This window comes from Chiloscyllium plagiosum, unplaced genomic scaffold (genome assembly GCF_037043375.1).
Source record: "Chiloscyllium plagiosum isolate Xiang-an unplaced genomic scaffold, Cpla_swu_hap1 HiC_scaffold_47, whole genome shotgun sequence".
Classification (NCBI taxonomy): Eukaryota; Metazoa; Chordata; class Chondrichthyes; order Orectolobiformes; family Hemiscylliidae; genus Chiloscyllium; species Chiloscyllium plagiosum.
In genome coordinates, this window is record NW_028270185.1 from 21,928,142 (window position 1) to 21,948,421 (window position 20,280).

The window sequence follows — 20,280 nt, forward strand, 5'->3', positions numbered from 1 at the left end:
TACACTAAGGATTCACTCGATCTATCCTGTCTGTACCTGACATATGCTTCCTTCTTTTTCTTAACCAAACCCTCAATTTCTTTAGTCATCCAGCATTCCCTATACCTACCAGCCTTCCCTTTCACCCTTCACCCTGACATGAATATACTTTCTCTGGATTCTTGTTATCTCATTTCTGAAGGCTTCCCATTTTCCAGCCGTCCCTTTACCTGCGAACATCTGCTTCCAATCAGCTTTCGAAAGTTCTTGCCTAATACCATCAAAATTGGCCTTTCTCCAATTTAGAACTTCAACTTTTAGATGTGGTCAATCCTTTTCCATCACTATTTTAAAACGAATAGAATTATGGTCACTGGCCCCAAAGTGCTCCCCCACTGACCCCTCAGTCACCTGCCCTGCCTTATTTCCCAAGAGTAGGTCAAGTTTTGCACCGTCTCTGGTGGGTACATCCACATACTGAATCAGAAAATGTTCTTGTACACACTTAACAAATTCCTCTCCATCTAAACCTTTAACTATGGCAGTCCCAGTCGATGATAGGAAAGTTAAAATCCCCTACCATAACTACCCTATCATTCTTACAGATAGCTGAGATCTCCTTACAAGTTTGTTTCTCAATTTCCCTCTGACTATTGGGGAGTCTGTAATACAATCCCAATAAGGTGAACATCCCTTTCTTATTTCTCAGCTCCACCCAAATAACTTCCCTGGATGTATTTCCAGGAATATCCTCCCTCAGCTGTCCCTTATCAAAAATGCTACTCCCCCTCCTCTCTTGCCTCCCTTTCTGTCTTTCCTGTAAAATGCATCTTATTGTATTCACTTCCACCACCCTCCCCTGGCAGCAGACTCCAGGCTCCTGCCTTGCCTTGTGTAAATAATAACTTGCCTTTCACACTTCACTTTAAACATATCTCCTTATTTTAAATCTACGCCCTGTAGTATTTGACATTTCCACCTTGGGAAAAGTAAAGACTCTTTAACAGCTGATTAGTTATTAATACGTTTACTTTTTTTTTAAAAAGGCTAATAGATTTCCTTTTATTAAAAATCTCAAATTCTGGCCATTGGAAGTGAGAGAAAAATAAAAGCAGGTTAATATCATAAAGAGCAGATTAGCAAATTTAAAATCACATATTCACCCCCAACTGTCTCAGTGCTTTGTTACACTATGGTAGATCCAATGGGACATCAGCATTAGAAGAACACAGAGGTTCTGGCATATTATGAGATTTTGGCAAGGCAGGAATGGGACTTGATGCTCCCACTTCAAAAAAAAACTGCAATTTTGATTCATCTTGAAATGGGCTGAGCTCGAGCAGTTCTCAACCTTCCCAATAGGAGAGCCCTGCGCCTTGGCAACATTCTGGGTCCAGGTAACTGAACGGCCTATTCCACACAGTTAACGAGTGTCAGGATGAGAAAAGGCACGGCCCATCTCTGCAATTAAACACGGTGTCAAATGGCTAAATGTGTTGAACCACCTCAAAAAGGCAGGACTCTGAACTGGTTTTACTTGCAGACAAATTTGGGTTTTGAGAACGCTAAAACAACGGAATACAGGTTTTAACAAAGATTGATGAAATAAAAATGTCTTTTCCCAAATGATATTAACAGAAAGCCATTATCTCGCCAGTACTGATAAGTTGTATCGCAACTGAGAAAGAAACTGACCAGACTGATTGCATTGCTCTTGTGTAATACATCACAGACTTGACAAACCAATGGCTTACTAGCTCAAACGGAGTAATAATCAGGGAATGGGCCCTTGTACATTTGAAAGGTTACGAAGCCTCCCCAAGCTCAGGCACCCCTCCATGAAGAAGGAAATGTATTTCCAGAATTCCAATCTTTGGACCATTGGCACAAGCACCTTCTGCAACACCATCATTTGCTGGGGCTGCTTTTTTGTGCAAAGGGAGAGGCTGCAATGAATTGCCAGGGGGATCATAAATAAAGTTGCTTATACTTTGGGCATAAAGCAGCAAGATCAAACAGCAGACAGACAGGTGACAGCACTCAATAGATCAAGTTCCTGTACACAATAGCACTTAAAAAAACCTTTATAATACCCCACAAAGTACAAAGCACAACATTGCAAGAATAAGCTTGACCTTTCCAAAGCTCCAGTTACTGGCAAACAGAACTCGTCTGTTGTGCCCCACGGAGCATTCATTAAATGCCATTCATTAAACGCTCCTTGGCACACAACATCTCCCCACCCCCTCCACACACCAGATTCAACAAGGGATGCTTTCAAGTTTGGCTTCTCCATAAAATAAGGAGAACAAATACTCAAGGGTATGAATAAATCTTAAAACTACAGCTTCCGATCGGGCTGTGACCTTTAACATTGTTTAAAAATAAATTGCTTTCCTCAGTCTTTTAGGCACACGCACAAGGAAATATTCGAGGGCAACAGATTCAAACAAGAAAGGAAAAGCTCAGTTGTTGGAAATTGCAAGCAGAAAGCTCACAAGAGAATGAAAAGATGGTTTTTCTCCAAGAAGCTTGTGGATCTGAGAGGGGGGGGGGGGGGGGGGGGGTCAATGGTCAGTGATACTGACCTTTAATCTCCCATTTCCAAAGCTCATTCTCAACAAGACCTTTCTTTCAAACATTATCTTTTTCTTGATTTTGGCAATCTCAGAAGAAAGTAGTCTTGAAGTTTGGAATGGTCAAGGTTAACCACTGTGCTTCCAACACGCTGAGTTTACAGAGATCTCAGGAACAGTAAAAAGCCTACATGCAGAAAAATATATTTTCACCCTCTTTTCCCCCCCCCCCCCCCCCCTCCATCCTCAGCCAAGCAAAGGGCTATTGCTCTGATAGATAAGTAGTGACAAGGAGATCTTCAGTTTTCTTTGATGAGCTGATCCCAAGGCGTTTGCTTTAGGAATACATGGTGAGTTGTAGAAACTAAAAGAGAAAATGGACAGTCATTAGCTTTTTTTTTGTGATCAAAGTGTACTTTACCATGATTATTGACAAGGTAACCCACACACATCCAATAAATGTGTGGCCACATCATCAGATTAATACGCCAGAGATCAGAACAAAAATAAACAATTGCAGATAGGAACTCATATCTTCACCATGGCTATTTGAGATTTTCAATTCCATTTGCAACAAAACCAGGAAATTAAATTTTTAAATGCTGATCAAAGTGACTGAAGTTCTTGGTGGTCAAACCTCCATACCCTGAGGCCCAGCATAAAAGGGAACCAGAGAGGGAGAGACAGACAGACAGGGCGGGTAGGTTGGCTCAGTGGTTAGCACTGCTGTCTCACAGAGCCAGGGACCTGGGTTCGGTTCCAGCCTCAGGCGACCGTCTGTGTGGAGTTTGTACTTTCAGCCATGACTACACACCCCTCTGTCCAGATTCAGTCCCATCCTCAACCATAAAATAGACCTGGCATCACTCATTTGCAGTTTTTCCCTGTATCATCTGCTCTTCTGTCACCCAGGAAGCTCCACATTTCTTTGTTATTTCCTCCCCTGCCCTTTGCGAAACTGTACCCCAACTGCCTCCTCTTTACAAGGCAGTCCCCAGTTCTGGTACAGGCCACTTCTGATCACAAGTTGCCAGGGTCAGATCCGTTCCCATCCCACGGTTGCTGGTGCCATCTCAATGATTTTTCACTCTAGGCTGCTCCTTTTAGGAGTAAGAGTAGACCATTCAGCCCAATCGAGCTTGCCTCGCCATTCGAGATCATGGCTGGTCATCTCATCAATACCACTCGCCTGCACCTCCATATCTCTTCCTGCTATTAATTTCCCAGAAACCTATTGATCTGTCTTGAACTTGTTCAATGATTGAACTTCCACAGCCCTCTGGGGTAGGGAATTCAAAAGCTTCACCACAGTCAGTAAAGAAATTCCTCCTCATAGAGCTGTACACACCACTGGAACAGGCCCTCAGCCCACAATATTGTACTGAATATGACACCATATTAAATCAAGCCTTCTGCCTGCCCTTGACCAATATCCCTCCATTCCTTGCATATTTGTGTCCTTGCCTAAAAGTCTCAAAAACTTTGAACAAGGGGCAACACGGTGGCTCAGTGGTTAGCACTGCTGCCTCACAGCACCAGGGTCCCAGGTTAGACTCCAGCCAGTGGTGGGCGGCACGGTGGCACAGTGGTTAGCACTGCTGCCTCACAGCACCAGGGTCCCAGGTTAGACTCCAGCCTTGGGTGACTGTGCAAACTCCACACAGACATTCTCCCAGCGTCTGCGTGGGTTTCTTCCGGGTGCTCCAGTTTCCTCTCACAATCCAAAGATGTGCAGGTCAGGTGAATTGGCCATGCTAAATTGTCCATAGTCAGAGGGAATTGGGTCTGGGTGGGTTACTCTTCGGAGGGTCGGTGTGGACTTGTTGGGCCGAAGGGCCTGTTTCCACACTGTAGGGAATATCAACCTCCAGCCCACCTCAGCAACATGTTCCAGACTTCTATCACTCACTATATAAAAATGACTTTCACATTTCCTTTGAGCTTTCCCCTTCTCACCTTAGTGCCCCCTAGATCTAACATTTGAACTCTGGGAAAATGATACTGACTGTCAACCCTCTGCTGCTCCAATTTTTCTAGCCTCTCCTTAAGCTCACCTCAGTCTTAATCATCTTACTTCTTTATTCTGAGCTTGCGTCTCTGATTCTACAGCCAGCAGCCAGGGAGAACGTCCTGGCTACATCCAGCCTGTGGTGAATTGTCTAAGTTTCCCAATGAGATTACCTAACATTCTTCAAAATGCCCAATTGCTCCTCAAAAGACAATCCTGCCAACCCAGAAATTAGTCCAATAAATCTTAGAATTCCAGATAACACAATTATTGCAATCTCCTAAAAGTTGCCCCACTGGCATTTCACCCATCCCATTCTCGAGAGTCAAACTGAGCATACATAGTGTCAAATATTCTTCGGAACTCACTACAAACTCTGTCCTTCACTTGATTACAATCTCTGAGTCAGCATGGACAAGTTTGATTAGATTAGATTCCCTACAACGTGGAAACAGGCCCTTCAGCCCAACAAGTCCACACCGACCTTCCGAAGAGTAACCCACCCAGACCCATTTCCCTCTGACTATGGACAATTTTGCATGGCCAATTCACCTGACCTGCACATCTTTGGATTGTGAGAGGAAACCGGAGCACCCGGAAGAAATCCACGCAGACATGGGGAGAATGTCTGTTTAGAGTTTGCACAGTCACCCAAGGCTGGAATCGAACCTGGGACCCTGGTGCTGTGAGGCAGCAGTGCTAACCACTGAGCCACTGTGCCGCCCAAGTTGGACAGAAGGGTCCATTTCTGTGCTGTATGACTCTCTCAAAAGAGAAAGCAGTTTGGTGGAGGAAACCTCCAGGACTTATACACGTAATTGTAAGGTCCTAGGGAATGTTGCTGAACAAAGAGGCCTTGGAATACAGGATCATAGTTCCTTTGCAAGTGGAGTCGCAGGTAGATGGGATAGTGAAGGCGGCGTTTGGTATGCTTTCCTTTATTGGTCAGAGTATTGAGTACAGGAGTTGGGAGGTCATATTGCAGCTGTACAGGACATTGGTTAGGCCACTGTTGGAATATTGCATGCAATTCTGGTCTCCTTCCTATCGGAAAGATGTTGTGAAACTTGAAAGGGTTCAGAAAAGATTTACAAGGATTGGTCCCGGGTTGGAGGATTTGAGCTACAGGGAGAGGCTGAACAGGCTGGGGCTGTTTTCTCTGGAGCGTCAGAGGCTGAGGGGTGACCTTATAGAGGTTTATAAAATCATTAGGGGCGTGGATAGGACAAATAGACCAAGTCTCTTTTCTGGTGTGGGGGAGTCCAGAGGGCATTGGTTTAGAGTGAGGGGGGAAAAATATAAAAGAGATCTAAGGGACAAGAGAGTGGTACGTGTTTGGAATGAGCTGCCAGAGGAAGTGGTGGAGGCTGGTACAATTGCAGCATTTAAAAGGCATCTGGATGGGTTTATGAATAGGAAGGGTTTGGAGGGATATGGGCCAGATGCTAACAGGTGGGATTAGATTGGGTTGGGACATCTGGTCGGCATGGCCGGGTTGGACCGAAGGGTCTGTTTCCATGCTGTGCACCTCTACGACTAATGATTGTACTACTGGGGATATGATCCTACCTCCACTATGTTCACTTTGATGGAGCCATTGCCGTCTTTATCCAAAGCCTTGAACGATCCTGCAAGTGAAAAAAGACAAGGCAAGGAATGATTAACCAGCTCTGCTCAACAGTGATGTGCATTTATATAGTTTCTTTAAATATAGATAAAATGTCACCAATCACTTCACAAAACCTATTATCAAACACATTTGTTAGGGAGTCACTTAAAGAAATTGTTAGGCCAACACTTAGTCCTAAGACAAGGGCTTCAAAAGGACCATCTGGAAAAGGAGGGCAAGGGGTTGAGCAAGGATATTTCAGAACTGTGGGACTAGACAGCTAGAGACATGATGAAGGGCTTTTGCTCGAAACGTCAATCTTCCTGATCCTCGGATGCTGCCTGACCTGCTGTGCTTTTTCAGCACCACTCTAATCTGGACTCAAATCTCCAGCATCTGCAGTACTCACCTCCACCTCGCTAGAGATAGGACCAGCAACAAAGGATAACAGTAATGTATAAGAGGCTAGAATTAGGAAAAAAAAAGCAAAAAAAGTTGAAGTTTGCTGATCTGGTGGAGGTTTGAGAACACAGGACAGGCCAGATATTGTGGAAGGATTTAAAAAGGACAACTATATTTTTAGATTTCCGACATAAGAGCAGAGATTGGTGGGCAACCTGGACTTGACATGAATGAGGACACAATCAGAGTCTTGAATTAACTTTAAGTCCACTTTTTCTTTTTAAATACAGGGGCTAATTGATGCTGTTCACGAGCCTTGAAACCTGAACACATGGTGTCTAAAACTTTCAGATTAAGAAACTGAGGAAAGTGGGAAGAGGGATAAATAGACCAAAGAATTGTCCTTTAATTAAAGCAACAATTACGGAATGCACTATCTGAAGTGGCAGTAGGGGTAGATTCAATAACAGCTTCTATAGGAGACAGGAGCAAACCCTAACCCTGCTCCACTATTCAATATAATCATTCATCTCAATGCCTTAAATCCTGCCACTTCCTGTACATTCAGCCAAAAGAGCGTAATCTCCTGGAAAACACAAGGTTTTGGCCTTTAACCATTTTGTGGAAATGAACTCCAGAAGTTTCTCAACATCCAAGTATTTTCTTCACGCATCTCACTCCTAAAAGGTTTACCCTTTATCCTTAAACTAAGGCCCACAGCTCTGGACTCCCCACGATCAGGGACAGCCTTCCTACATCTACTCCATCTCACTGTTAGAATTTCATAGATTTCTACGTGATCACTTCGGTGAATACAATCCTAACCAAAGTCATTCTCTCTTCATAGGAGTCAGCCCTGCCAGGAATCAGTTCAGGAAACCTTTGTTACAAACTCTCAAAAGCAGGAGCACCCTTCCTCGTAAGGTGACCAGACGAGCACACAATATTCCTGGTGTGGCCTGTATAGTCCAACATGCAATTTGATTAGATTAGATCCCCTACAGCATGGAAACAGACCCTTTGGCCCAACAAGTCCACACCCACCCTCCAAAGAGTAACCCACCCAGACCCATTCCCCTACCCTACCCTGACTAATGCACCTAAAACAATGGCGAGTTTAGTCTGGCCAAATCACCTGACCTGCACTTTTTTTTTTGGAGTTTGCCTCCTACACCTGCATGCTTACTTTCAGTGACTGGTACACGGGGACATTCAAGCCTTGCTGAACATTTCCCCTCTTACTTGCAGCCCTTTAAATAAATATCTGCCTTCCTATTTTGATTACCAAAACAGTCAACATATTTTTCCCCCATTATCCTGCAGCTGCCATGCATTTGCCCCCACAGCCTGTCCAAGTCACATTACAACATCTCTGCATTCTCCTCACAGCTCACTCTTCCACCCAGCTTTGTGTCACTTGGAAATTTGGAGATACAGGTAGACAACCCTTTATCCGATATCCGAAAATCTCCAAAGTCCGAAGGTTTTTTGTAAAGTTTTTTTTCCCTCGTTAACAAGGATGTTTGGTGTGCAAACAGTTAACCCAAGTCAACACCCACTCGATGCATGTCACTGTGATGTGTCTGCTCCTCCTGTAAGATTTTTTAAATTTCACCAAACTGTCACTTACTCTGAAATTCGAAAAATTCTGAATTCCGAAAAATAGCAAGTTCCAAGCATTTCAGATAAAGGATTGTGCACCTGTACTACACTTAGTTCCTTCATCCAAATCATTAACATATATTGAGAATAGCTGAGATCCTTAAATTAATCCCCAATGTACCTTATTAGCTATTGCCTGCAATTCAAAAAATAAAGACCCATTTTTTCTTACCATTTCCTGCCTAACCAATTTTCTATCCACCTCAATACAATACCCCCAATCTCATGCATGTTAATTTTGCACATGAATCTTTTACATGGCACAGTGTCAAAAGCCCTTTCAAGGTCCCCAAAAAGCTAATATCCATTAGCTCCCCATGCTCAACACTTTTAGTTACATCCTCAAAAGAACTTCAGTAGATTTTAGTGGGCGGCACGGTGGCACAGTGGTTAGCACTGCTGCCTCACAGCGCCAGAGACCCGGGTTCAATTCCCGACTCAGGCGACTGACTGTGTGGAGTTTGCACGTTCTCCCTGTGTCTGCGTGGGTTTCCTCCGGGTGCTCCGGTTTCCTCCCACAATCCAAAAATGTGCGGGTCAGGTGAATTGGCCATGCTAAATTGCCCGTAGTGTTAGGTTAAAGGGGTAAATGTAGGGGTATGGGTGGGTTGCGCTTCGGCGGGTCGGTGTGGACTTGTTGGGCCGAAGGGCCTGTTTCCACACTGTAAGTAATCTAATCTAATCTAATTTGTCAAGTATGATTTCTTTTTTGTAAATCCATGCTGTGTCTGATCTATCATTATTTCCCCTCCAAGCGCGCTGCTATAAAATCCTTGGGAATGAAGTTAGGCCACATTTGAAATATTGTGTGCAATTCTGGGCCCCCTGATATAAGAAGGATGCTAGGAAATCTGAAAGGGTTTAGAAAAGAATTACAAGAATGTTGGAGGATTTGAGCTCTAGGGAGAGACCAAAAAGGCTGGGGCTGTTTTCCCTGGAGCGTCAGAGGCTGAGGGGTGACCTTATAGCTGTTTATAAAATCAAGAGAGACATGGATAGGATAAATAGACAGCCAAGGTCTTTTCCCTGGGGTGGGGTGGGGTGGGGGGTGGGGGAGGGGAGGAGTCCAAAACTAGAGGGCTTCGGTTTAGCGTGAGAGGCGAAAGATATAAAAGGGGCAAATTTTTTACGCAGACAGTCGTGTATGGAATGAGCTACCAGAGGAACTGGTGGAGGCTGGTACAATTACAGCATTTAAAAAGGCATTTGGATGGATATGGGCCAATGCTGGCAAATGGGACTAGATTAGGTTGGGACATGTGGTCGGCATGGACGGGTGGAACTGACGGGTCTGTTTCTGTGCTGCAAGACCCTCTGAAAAGGGCGACCCAAACACAAAAGAATGAAATGGCCTGCTCTTCAAGCAGCCTGACTCTGCCGTTTACAGACTTTAAGCATCTGTTGATCATCTTCAAACAAACTTACACTAAACAAAATAAAACGGTACAATATTAGCCTGAGGCTGCAACTAAGAAGCATAGCTCACTTCAGAAAAATGCCTTTTTATCCACAGCTGTCAAGTAGGTCCAGATGTGAAACTAAAATTCTGCTATCAACACACTCAATACATTCCCATTTGGGAAGTCTCGTGATTTGGATCTCACTCAGTTCCTGCTAAATACAGCAAACAGCCAGGATCTGTCACACTGTATTCTATCTCTCTGAACTGTAGCCTGAATCCTTGCATCGAGTGACCAGACAAAGGAACCCCATCACATACGGCGATCAGATTTACTGCACCAAACCTGGCCATTCAGACCAAGTGGTTTCTGCTCCCCAGGCAGCTCCTCTCTTCCACACCCTAACATTTCCCCTCACTCATTATCATAACCTTCACTGCTTTCTCCATCATCTCACTTCCCTTTACTATTTACTTCAACCACTCCCTCAGTTTCGCCAATTCCACATGCTCACCACTCCCTGGGTGAAAGAGGGTCTGTCCATCCATCCATCTTGTGTTTTAAGAGCCCTGAGTTTTCAATCACTGCACAAATGAATACCTGCATCTACCCCCCCATTAAACCCCTCAATCAGATCTCCCAGTCCTGCTTTATTGGAGAAGATGGGGCTGGGTCTATTCTGATCTGGAGTGCAATGGGTCAGTTTCAGAATGTCCACATCTGTCTATTGTACTCACTCAATATCAATTCACGTGGAGACAAGTATGCACAGCACTCAGCTTTTTGTTGGTTTTATTTCTAGTTTCATACACAGCACATGCCTCAATATCGTCACTGAGCTGTGCCAGGCAGCAATGTCACAGGAATGGCTCCAAACTGATTGGTCAAGTTAATAGGTGCTAACAGAACCACACTTACTGAGCATGGCATCCAACCGGACTAAGCAGGAAATGTAGTTGTCAAAGTCCATGTCACCAGACTCATTGGCATATCGGCGATACAGCAGTCGGTAAAGTTCATCATTCAGAGGATATCCTTTGCACAGAAGGAGACAGAAGTAGAGAAGGTTAAATGTCAAAATCCAACCAAGCAATGATAAAAGAACAGTAACATATTTCCAAGTCAGGATGAGATGAGATCTGGAGGGTGGTGCAGAGAATTGGCCATGCTAAATTGCCCATAGTGTTCAGGGATGTGCAGGTTAGGTGCATTAGTCAGAGGTAAGTGTAGAGTTGGAGATGGATCTGGGTGGGTTACTCAGTCAGTGATGAGAAAGCTTTTCAAGGCTATTTTCTGCAATAATGGATTTTTTAATTATAAATACCAATCGGAGGCTGAGAGCATAGGCGGCTTTTGAAACAATCTCAGTACGTCGAGTCTCAAATAGTACAGAGATATTTCAGTCAACAGAGCTGAACTACCTATTTGATAGTGCCTCAAGTAATCAAAAAAAATTGAATAATGGCCCCATTTTAAGACACTTGTAAAGGAGTGAAAGTCTAAAAAAAAACAACTGTTTGAAAGTACTTTTTGCAATTGAAGGTAAAGGGAAAAACCAAAAGGTTTCCTGTTGTGCAGAAAGTAATTCAGGGCGTAGGTGCAGTGAATGCAAAAAGAAGTGAAAAGGTGGGATAGGATGAAAACTCTATCAACCTTAAAACTGGAGAAGAAAATTTGGTTCAAACAAAAAAAGACAAGGTCAACCAAAATCTTCTATTGTCAGAGCACTTGAAAGGGACACAATGAAGGAACACTGAAGGCATTTTTATTCGAGTCCCAGAGACATATGCACTAAACAACCCCACAGCCCTGTGGCTGACTACTTCAACTCCCCCCTCCGCCAAGGGCATGCAAGTCCTGGGCCGCCTCCACCACCAAATCCAAGCCACCTGACGCCTGGAGGAAGAATATCTCATTTTCTGTCCTGGGACCCTCCAACCACACCTCATCAATGTCGATTTCACTAGTTTCCTCATCTCCACCACACCCCCCCTCATCCCAGATCCAACCCTCCAACTCCCCACTGCCTTCTTGAACTGTCCATCTTCCTTCCCACCTATCCACTCAACCCTCAACTCTGACCTATCACCATCATCCCCCACCTCCACCTACCTATTGCATTCCTAGCTACCTTCCCCACACCCCAGCAACACACACCCCCTTCCCATTTATCTCTCAGCACCCTCGGGGGACCCCCCACATTCCTGATGAAGAGCTTATGCTCAAAACGTTGACTCTTCTGCTCCTCAGACGCTGCCTGACCGGCTGTGCTTTTCCAGCACCACACGTTTTGACTCCGATCTCCAGTCCTCACTTTCTCCTAAATAGTGAAGGTCATTTTTCCTAGGGTGAATTCCAAAACAAGAGGGCACAGGTTTAAGGTCAGAGGGGAGACATTTAAAAAAGGGACCAGAGGGGTAACCTTTTCCACACAAAGGTGATATGTGTATGGAACGAGCTGCAGAGGTGTTGATACAATTACATTGAAAAGGCATCTGGATGTGTACATGAATAGGAAGGGTTTGGAGGGATATGGGCCAAATGCTGGCAAATGGAACTCAGTCAGATTGGGTCTGCTTCCCTGCTGTACAACTCTAGAACTCTACGAAGGGTGACAGTCTGATTATCACAGAACATGTAATAGCTGTACAGAGTTCAACACTACACCAGACAAAATACTGTCATGACAGCCTTAGGAGACTTGGTGCTGTGAGAGTCAGTGACCAGAAGGCTTTTCAAGGCTATTTTCTGCAGTAATGGATTTAACTATAAACACCAATCAGAAGCTCAGAGCACAGGAGGTTTTCAGGGTGATTTCAGAGCATTAACTTCAAATATTATTGGAGATATTTCAGTTAACAGATGAACTACCCATTTGATAGTGTCTCCCTATATTGGGCTGAAGTGAAGCAGATTGGAGCATCCACTCAGAGTTTCAGATTATCCCAAACAGAGATCAAGACTTGCAGTTTGGAGAGAAGGGGGAGGAGGGTCGTTTGTGTGTGCATGCGAGAGAGAAACCTGGGAGGAGAGGCAGTACAATGCAACTAGTAACGATGTAACTGAACCCATGACTCTGATGTCAGTGAGAGAAAGATGACAACAATCTATAAGGAGAATGTGAAGAAAGAGCTCTTCCATATCTTACACTGGAGAGCAGGGTTTCAGAACCTGTAGAGTGACCGAAGTATGCAAGGAGGTGAAGAGCCTCAGGGACAGTCTGTACAGCCAGCCGCAGTCAGAGACCTCCAGACCGTGTGCTTGCAACCACATTAGATAAAGCAGTGGTATACACAAAACATTAACTTCCTTCCTTCCTTTGCCAGTGCTGACTGATCTACTTCCAGCAGTTCCTGCTTTCTCTCAGAATTTTAGCAGCTGCAGCATTTTGGTGTTTTTATAGGTTGGCTCCAAACCTATAAAAAGCTGTTCGAAAGGTGCCCCATCTAGTGATTAGCAGTGGAATTACATTGACTGAGGGCAGTGTGTGGTCTTGCAGCACAGTCCCTGATCAGCTCTTCATACCCCTACCAGTGCGTTGAGAGAGCTGATCAATGATTACCAATTCCCCAGTGCTTTCCTGAGTCTGAGGATCTACAGACATCGGAGCACCTCCATCTGCAAGTTCCACTTGAACTCCTGTTTATCCTGATGTGGAAATACATCGCTGTTCCTTCACAGTGTGTTAGAATCCTGAATCTGCCTTCCAAACAGCACTATGGGTCTACCTACACTCCACAGAGTCCAACTTCACCTTCAAGGGGCAATTAGGGATGGACAATAAATGCTGGCCGAGCAAGCGATGCCCTTAAGCTAGGCAGGAAAAAGGAACTACCAGTAATTGTTGAAATTAAAATCAGAAGTCTCATGACACCAAGTTATAGTCCAACAGGTTTATTTGAAATCACAAGCTTTCAGAGCGCTGCCCCTCTGCGGGTGAAGTGACTACACCTGACAAAAGGAACAGGGCTCCAAAAGCTTGTGATTTCAAATAAACCTGTTGGATTATAACCTGGTGTCTTGTGACTTCTGACACAGTCCACCCCAATCCAACCCAGGCACCTCCACATCAATGAAATTAAAATACACAAGACAGAGCCAGATCATTTGGCTGATTCACAGGCTCTAGCCCACTCTAGTTATCTCCTCTCACCCAACCTCCCATTCATTGTTCTTAACGTCCTCATCCAACCTGCCCTTCATTTAAATCTATACTAGTCACCTCACACCTTTCACGTTGTTGCATGCCCTACTGTCTTAGCACACTGAAGGGTCTCCTGAATTCCTGATCAGATTCATGCTAGGCAGGGAAATGTTGAGAACTACTCCCTCATAGTACCAGCACTGATGGGCTGAATAGTCTCCTCCTGCATTATAACACATGTATGAATGTGCCCTTGGCACTACCTTCTCCCCACAGCCCCCTCCATGGAGCTATAGGTCAGTTGATCAACATGTCCTACCTGCTGCTTCAAAAGCCCCAGGAAGCTCTTGGCTGTTAATGGTTCCTGATTTGTCGGCATCGAATCCTTTGTAGACAGCCTGTGGGGGGTGAATTACATATTTAGTTCAAACTGCATACAGGGTCAGGATGACTAGCGAGGGCACAGATTCACTGGGGGAGTGGGGGACAAACAGTCCAAGCCACACATTTGACACAAGTGCACAAATTTAGACCGAAAAGCTATTGGAAGATATACACATCTCGCCATTGATTGCCAGCAGGAGGCAGTAGGCAATTAGTGGCAGATAGCTAGTCGCACCGTTTTCAGCCTCCACTCTGTAAAATAGTCCAATGTCATCAGCCAATGTAAGCGCAGCATGGGGGCTCAGTGGTTAGCACTGCTGCCTCACAGCACGAGAGTTTCCTCTGGGTGCTGTGATTTCCTCCCACAAGTGCAGCTTGGGGTGAATTGGCCGTGCTAAATTACCCATAGTGTCCAGGGATATGCAGGCTAGGTGGATTAGCCGTGGGAGGTGGGTTTGGGTGGGATGCTGTTTGGAAGTTCAGTATGGACTCAATGGGCCAAATGGCCTGCTTCCACATAGTGTAGGGACTGTTTCCCCAAACTAGAAACAGCTCAGCTCACAGACCAACGTGGAGAGCATTATATCACTTCAGCAAGATTCACTGATTGTCTCCAAGGAGATTGTTGGAACAAGGTTGCTGTTCACAAGCAGATCTGGGAACATGACCAAAAGGCAGGTATATTGAGCTGGGAAAAGTCACAGTCCAGGCTGACAAGAATGACACTGGGTTAGAAAGCTGGAGTGACAAGCTTCGTTTCTGTAGACCAGGCCTGTACTTCCTTCGCATATAACAAATCCAAGGGAGCTTTTATGGTGCTGTGGTAGCGCTCCTACCTCAGGGACCAGAAGGTCCAGATTCAAAGTCCAACCTGCTTGGACATTTGCCATAATACCCTTGAATAGGCTAAATAATTTTATTGCAGATTAAGGGGACATCTAATAAGGTGTTTAAAATCTCGAACAGGGTAAACAGAGACACCATTCACTCTGGTGACAGTACCCAGAACGAGATGAGCAGGTTAAATTTAGAACCAAAGCCATTCTGATGAAAACCTGTATCCACAACTCCTCCCACCCAAAAGCTGCTGAAATTTCAAAAACAGAGATGGATATGTATTTTTTTCCCACCGGGGATAGGTGTTACGATTTATGGAATCTGTGGGGTTGAGATACCAGACCAGAAAGATAGGGAAGTGAGTTGGAGGGGGCAGAATAACAGACTCCCATTTATAGAGTCACAGAGATGTACAGCATGGAAACAGACCCTTCAGTCCAACCCGGCCATGCCGACCAGATATCCCAACCCAATCTACTCCCACCTGCCAGCACCCGGCCCATATCCTTCCAAACCCTTCCTATTCATAGACCCATCTTAAATGTTGCAATTGTATCAGCCTTCATCACTTCCTCTGGCAGCTCATTACATACACGTACCACCCTCTGCATGAAAAAGTTGCCCCTTAGGTCTCTTTTATATCTTGCCCCTCTCACCCTAAATCTATGCCCTCTAGGTCTGGACTCCCCGACCCCAGGGAAAAGACTTTGTGTATTTATCCTATCCATGCCCCTCATAATTTTGTAAACCTCTATAAGGTCACCCCTCAGCCTTCGACGCTCCAGGGACAACAGCCCCAGCCTGTTCAGCCTCTCCCTGAAGCTCAGATCCTCCAACCCTGGCAATATCCTTGCAAATCTTTTCTGAACCCTTTCAAGTTTTCAATGCTTTGTCTTCTTAACAATTGCAATGTAAACTTTTCATTGCAGAAATGGAGTGCCTTTTTGAAAAAAAAAATCAGTACTCAATTTGCAAAATTGTAAATGTCACATGGAAATTTAATGTAGAAGAGTGGGAAATGATCAGGGGTGGGGGGGGGGGGGGGGGGGGCGTGGGTGTGGACGGAGGTGGAGAGAGAAATGAGGAGGAAACATAAAATTGTAAAAAGGAATTCAGGGGGAGGATGACCCAGGGATATACGGACACATAACAGGTGGGGGAGTCCAGAACTAGAGGGCATAAGTTTAGGGTGAGAGGGACAAGATACAAGAGGCCTATGGGGCAACTTTTGCACACAGAGGATAATATCCTGAGAGTGAGGGCAGGGGTGGGGAGTTGTAGATTCACTCAAGTTGTTAGGGTCTGGAATATCCGAGAGTGAGGGGGAGGCAGGTTCACTTTCTTGTAGTAATGACAGGGATTCTCTAGTCCTATCCATCGAAGGAGTGCTACTCGACCGGGCAAATCTCCCAAGATCCAAATAAAATCTGACATGTCAAACATGGGATTTGCAAAGCTGCAAAATAGAAGTAATCAAAAAGGGTATATAGAGAAAAGGATAACAGAGAGATAGGGAGCTATAGGGAGTCCTCCACACAAGAGGTGAAAGTTATACAAAGTAGAGTCAATATTTGTACTACAGTAGATAACCATCACGGGACTAACTTCATTCCAGAAAGAAACTGCTCAACATTGTCCAAGAATGAGATATTCACCAATGGGGCAGTACGGTGGCTGAGTGGTTAGCCCAGGGTGCCAGGTTCGATTCCAGCTTCGGGCGACTGTCTGTGTGGAGTTTGCATTCTCCCCGTGTCTGTGTGGGTTTCCTCCACATGTTCCAGTTTCCTCCCACAGTCCAAAGATGTGCAGGTCAGGTGAATTGACCATGCTAAATTGCCTTCGGTGTTAGGTGCACTAGTCAGAGAAAAATGGGTCTGGGTGGTTTACTCTTCGGACGGTCGGTATGGACTTATTGGGCCGAAGGGCCTGTTTCCACAATGTAGGAGAATCTAACCTAATACTGTTGGCATTGTACTGCCAAAAGTCAGCTTTAGCAAAGTATTGATGTCAGTCATAAAGACTCACTGAGTGAATCTCACACACACAAAGTCTGAGCTAAAGCTACATTTACAGCCAGCGTCTGTATGCCTGTTTTGATGAAGAGTCACATTAACTCTGCTTTCTCCCCACAGATGCTGCCAGACCTGCTGAGTTTTTGTCAGCAATCTGTTTTTGTTACAGGCAGCGTGCTTGGTTTGGTTACCCAGTGAACACGGGACTTTTCTGATCCATGGCACAATAGTCACATTGAATCCAAAGTATGCCTGTTACAATGAGCCTGAGGGATGCAATCTCCAGTACATCTGAACTGCTGTGTACAGACATAGGTATGTGGACTTACTAACTTAGAGACATACATACCTGCCACTTCTTAATCTTATCCCAAAGGTATTTAAATTCTTCAAAGCCCAGCCTTCCAGTGCTGTCAGCCTGAAATCGATGGGTTAAGGCAGTGTAACAAACTCGGTTCAACACCAACAGATACCCCAAGCCAAAACATTTGTGGAATTCTCCTGAACTTCAACATGAAAATAAAACCTCCATTGATCAACTGCTTTTCATCACCAGACGTCTCAAGGTACATTTTCAACTGCAGCCAATGTTGTGGTGCAAGAAGCACAGGCATATACAGTATATAATTCAAAAATAAAATTAACCCAGTACATCCAACACACCGAATCCAAAATCAGCAACTCAAGCAGCAGGTCTCCACAGTAATTTGAAAGGTCGAGTTGGGTTTCTGGAACGGGCTCCAATTCCTCACTGATGGTGAAGTTTACGGGTGGAACACAGGATATTGAGTGGGAGTAATTGATCAGAGACCAGCACTCAGATGGATACACCAATCACATCTAACCCACTTCACCCCGGCAGCTAGAGATCACGATACAGAGAAGCTGCACTAACAGAGCAAGATCCTCAGAGAATTAGGAGAAAGGTCTAATGAAGGGTTTATGCCCAAAATGTTGATTCGCCTGACCTGCTGGGCTTTTCCAGCACCACACTCTTGACTCTGACCTCAGAATTATCTGACACCAAGTCAAATAGGGAGACACTGGGCACAATTCATAGGTCTTAAGGAGTAACTTAAAGTGGGAGAGAGGCAAGAGAAGGATTGTCAGAAATGGGCACCCAGCCAGCTGGAAGCACAACCGTCAATGGCAGGGTGACAGAATTTAAGGTCCACGGGTCAAAATGGCAGGAGGTACAAGAGAGTTGCAGGGTTTGATGTGGAAGCCGAGAAAGGGAGGGAGGATGAGACTTTGGAGGGAACGGAATAGAAGGTGAACGGTTGAAACAAGGCAGCACTGAAGCAGAAGCCGATGAGTAGAGTGGTGGTAAGAGATTAGAAGTTGATGCATTAGGTCAGTATTAGAGCAGCAGATGGAGTCTGGGGTCTGAGCAAGGGGAGGACTGTTCCATAACAGCAGCAAGCTCTGCCCCTGTACCACATTCAACATCAGAAAAATATTTTAAGCTGCTCCACGTAATAAATCAAATCAGGGGACTGAGACACACAAGGAGGTCAGTAGGGATAACCGACAGCTCAGTTGGATAGGTTTTAAAACATTAACGGCGCAGTACAGGCCCTTCGGCCCTCAATGTTGTGCCATTTTAAGGAGGAGTGTCTTAAAAAGATGGGAAATGGAGTTAGAGTGGGGAAGGAGGTTGACTGAAGGAAGGAGAGATTTTAGGTCCCATGCAGCTGAAGGAACAGCCACCGATGGGGTACAATTAAAATCTCGGAACACTAGTTTCAAAGGTTCAGTAGTTAGCATTTTAGACCATAATTCTAAGGATAAGAGTGGCCCTCAGGTGAAAGTATAAAATTGGAGGAAGGTGAACTAAAAATATTAAGTAGGAACTAGGGAATGTATCCTGGGAGCAACTATTGGAGGATAAATCCACATCTGGGACGTGGGAATCTTTTAAAGGCCAGTTGATTAGAGTTCAGGACCAGTGTGTTCCTGTGAAAACTAAGGAGAAGGATGGCAAGAATTGGAAACCTTGGGTGACAAGAGAAAAAGTGAGAGCTTCGTCAACAAGAAAAAGGAGGTATATGCAAGGTTGAGGAAACCAAACGACAAAGAGGCCTCAAAGAATACAAAGATAGCAGGAAAAAACTCGAGCAAGGAATTACGAGTGTTGGGATGGGGGGTGGGGGTGGGGGGGGGGAAAGGAGGGGAGTGGCATGAAACAGGATTAAGGAGAACCCAAAGGCATTTTAGATGGACGTTAGGGGCTGGGAAAGGATAGTTCCACTCAAGGGCAATTTATGCTTGGAGTCAAAGGCAGGCCATTGACAAGGTCCGAAGTGGATATTTTGCATCAGCATCCACAGAAGAGGAGGACATTGTGGATGGCGAGTCCTGGCAAGGCTTTGATGATATCCTGGTCCATTCAGCATTTTTAAAAAAAAAGTGATGGCTTTGGGCGTTTTGAAAGGATTAAGGAAGACAAATCCCCAGGGCCTGATGGGATCTATCCCAGAATAAGAAAGGCAGGCAAGGAAATTGCTAGGGCCTTGTACAAAATCTTAGTATCCTTTTTAGTCCCAGGAGAATTGGAGAATCATCAATGGCACCCCTTTGTTTAAGAGGGCAACAGAGATAATGCAGGAAACAGATGAGTTTTATATCAATGGTAGAGAAATTATTGGAGAAGATTCTTAGGGACAGAATTTACTCACATTCGGGAAAATATGGACTTATTAGCATTAGGTAACACGATATTTGCAGAGAAGATAATGTCTCAATAACTTGACTGAGTTTATTTAAGGTAGTGACATAGATGATTGAGGAGGACAGGACAGTAGATGTTGTTTACATGGACTTCAGCAAGGCCCCTCATGTTAAGCTGATCCAAAAGGTGGCATCACATGGAAAAATCAGCTGGTAAGATGGATACAGAACTGGCTCAGCCATCAAAGACAGAGTGTAGCAGTTGAAGGCTGTTTTTCTGACTGGAGGTCAGTGACCAGGGGTGTTTCGCAGTGCTGAGACCCAGATGGTTTGTAATAGGTGTAGCAGATGATTCGTAAGATGGTGGATGACACAAAGATTGTGGGGAGCTGTGGACAGTGTGAAGAATTGCCAGAGGATACAGCAGGACAGAGATAGGCTGCAGACTTGGACAGAGAAATGGCAGATGACATTTAATCTAGAAAAGTGCAAGGGGATGTATTTTGAAAGCTGTAATGCAGGAGAGAAGTATAACAGTAAACAGCAGAACCCTAAGAAGCGTCGTAGAGAGAGATCTAGGTATACAGGTCCACAGCT

General features: G+C 44.8%; 1 protein-coding gene across 1 annotated transcript in view; it reads right to left on the bottom strand.

Moving 5' to 3' along the window:
• Positions 1-990: 990 nt before the first annotated feature.
• Positions 991-20,280, bottom strand: part of capns1b (calpain, small subunit 1 b) — a 47,752-nt gene continuing 28,462 nt past the window's right edge. Inside the window, exons 7-11 of the mRNA XM_087984078.1 lie at positions 17,363-17,431; positions 14,100-14,178; positions 10,555-10,671; positions 6,133-6,191; positions 991-2,919 (exon numbers count right to left, since the gene is read on the bottom strand). Coding sequence (XP_087840204.1) covers positions 2,893-2,919; positions 6,133-6,191; positions 10,555-10,671; positions 14,100-14,178; positions 17,363-17,431 — 351 coding nt within the window. The 3' untranslated portion in view covers positions 991-2,892. The remainder of the gene's footprint in view (positions 2,920-6,132; positions 6,192-10,554; positions 10,672-14,099; positions 14,179-17,362; positions 17,432-20,280) is intronic.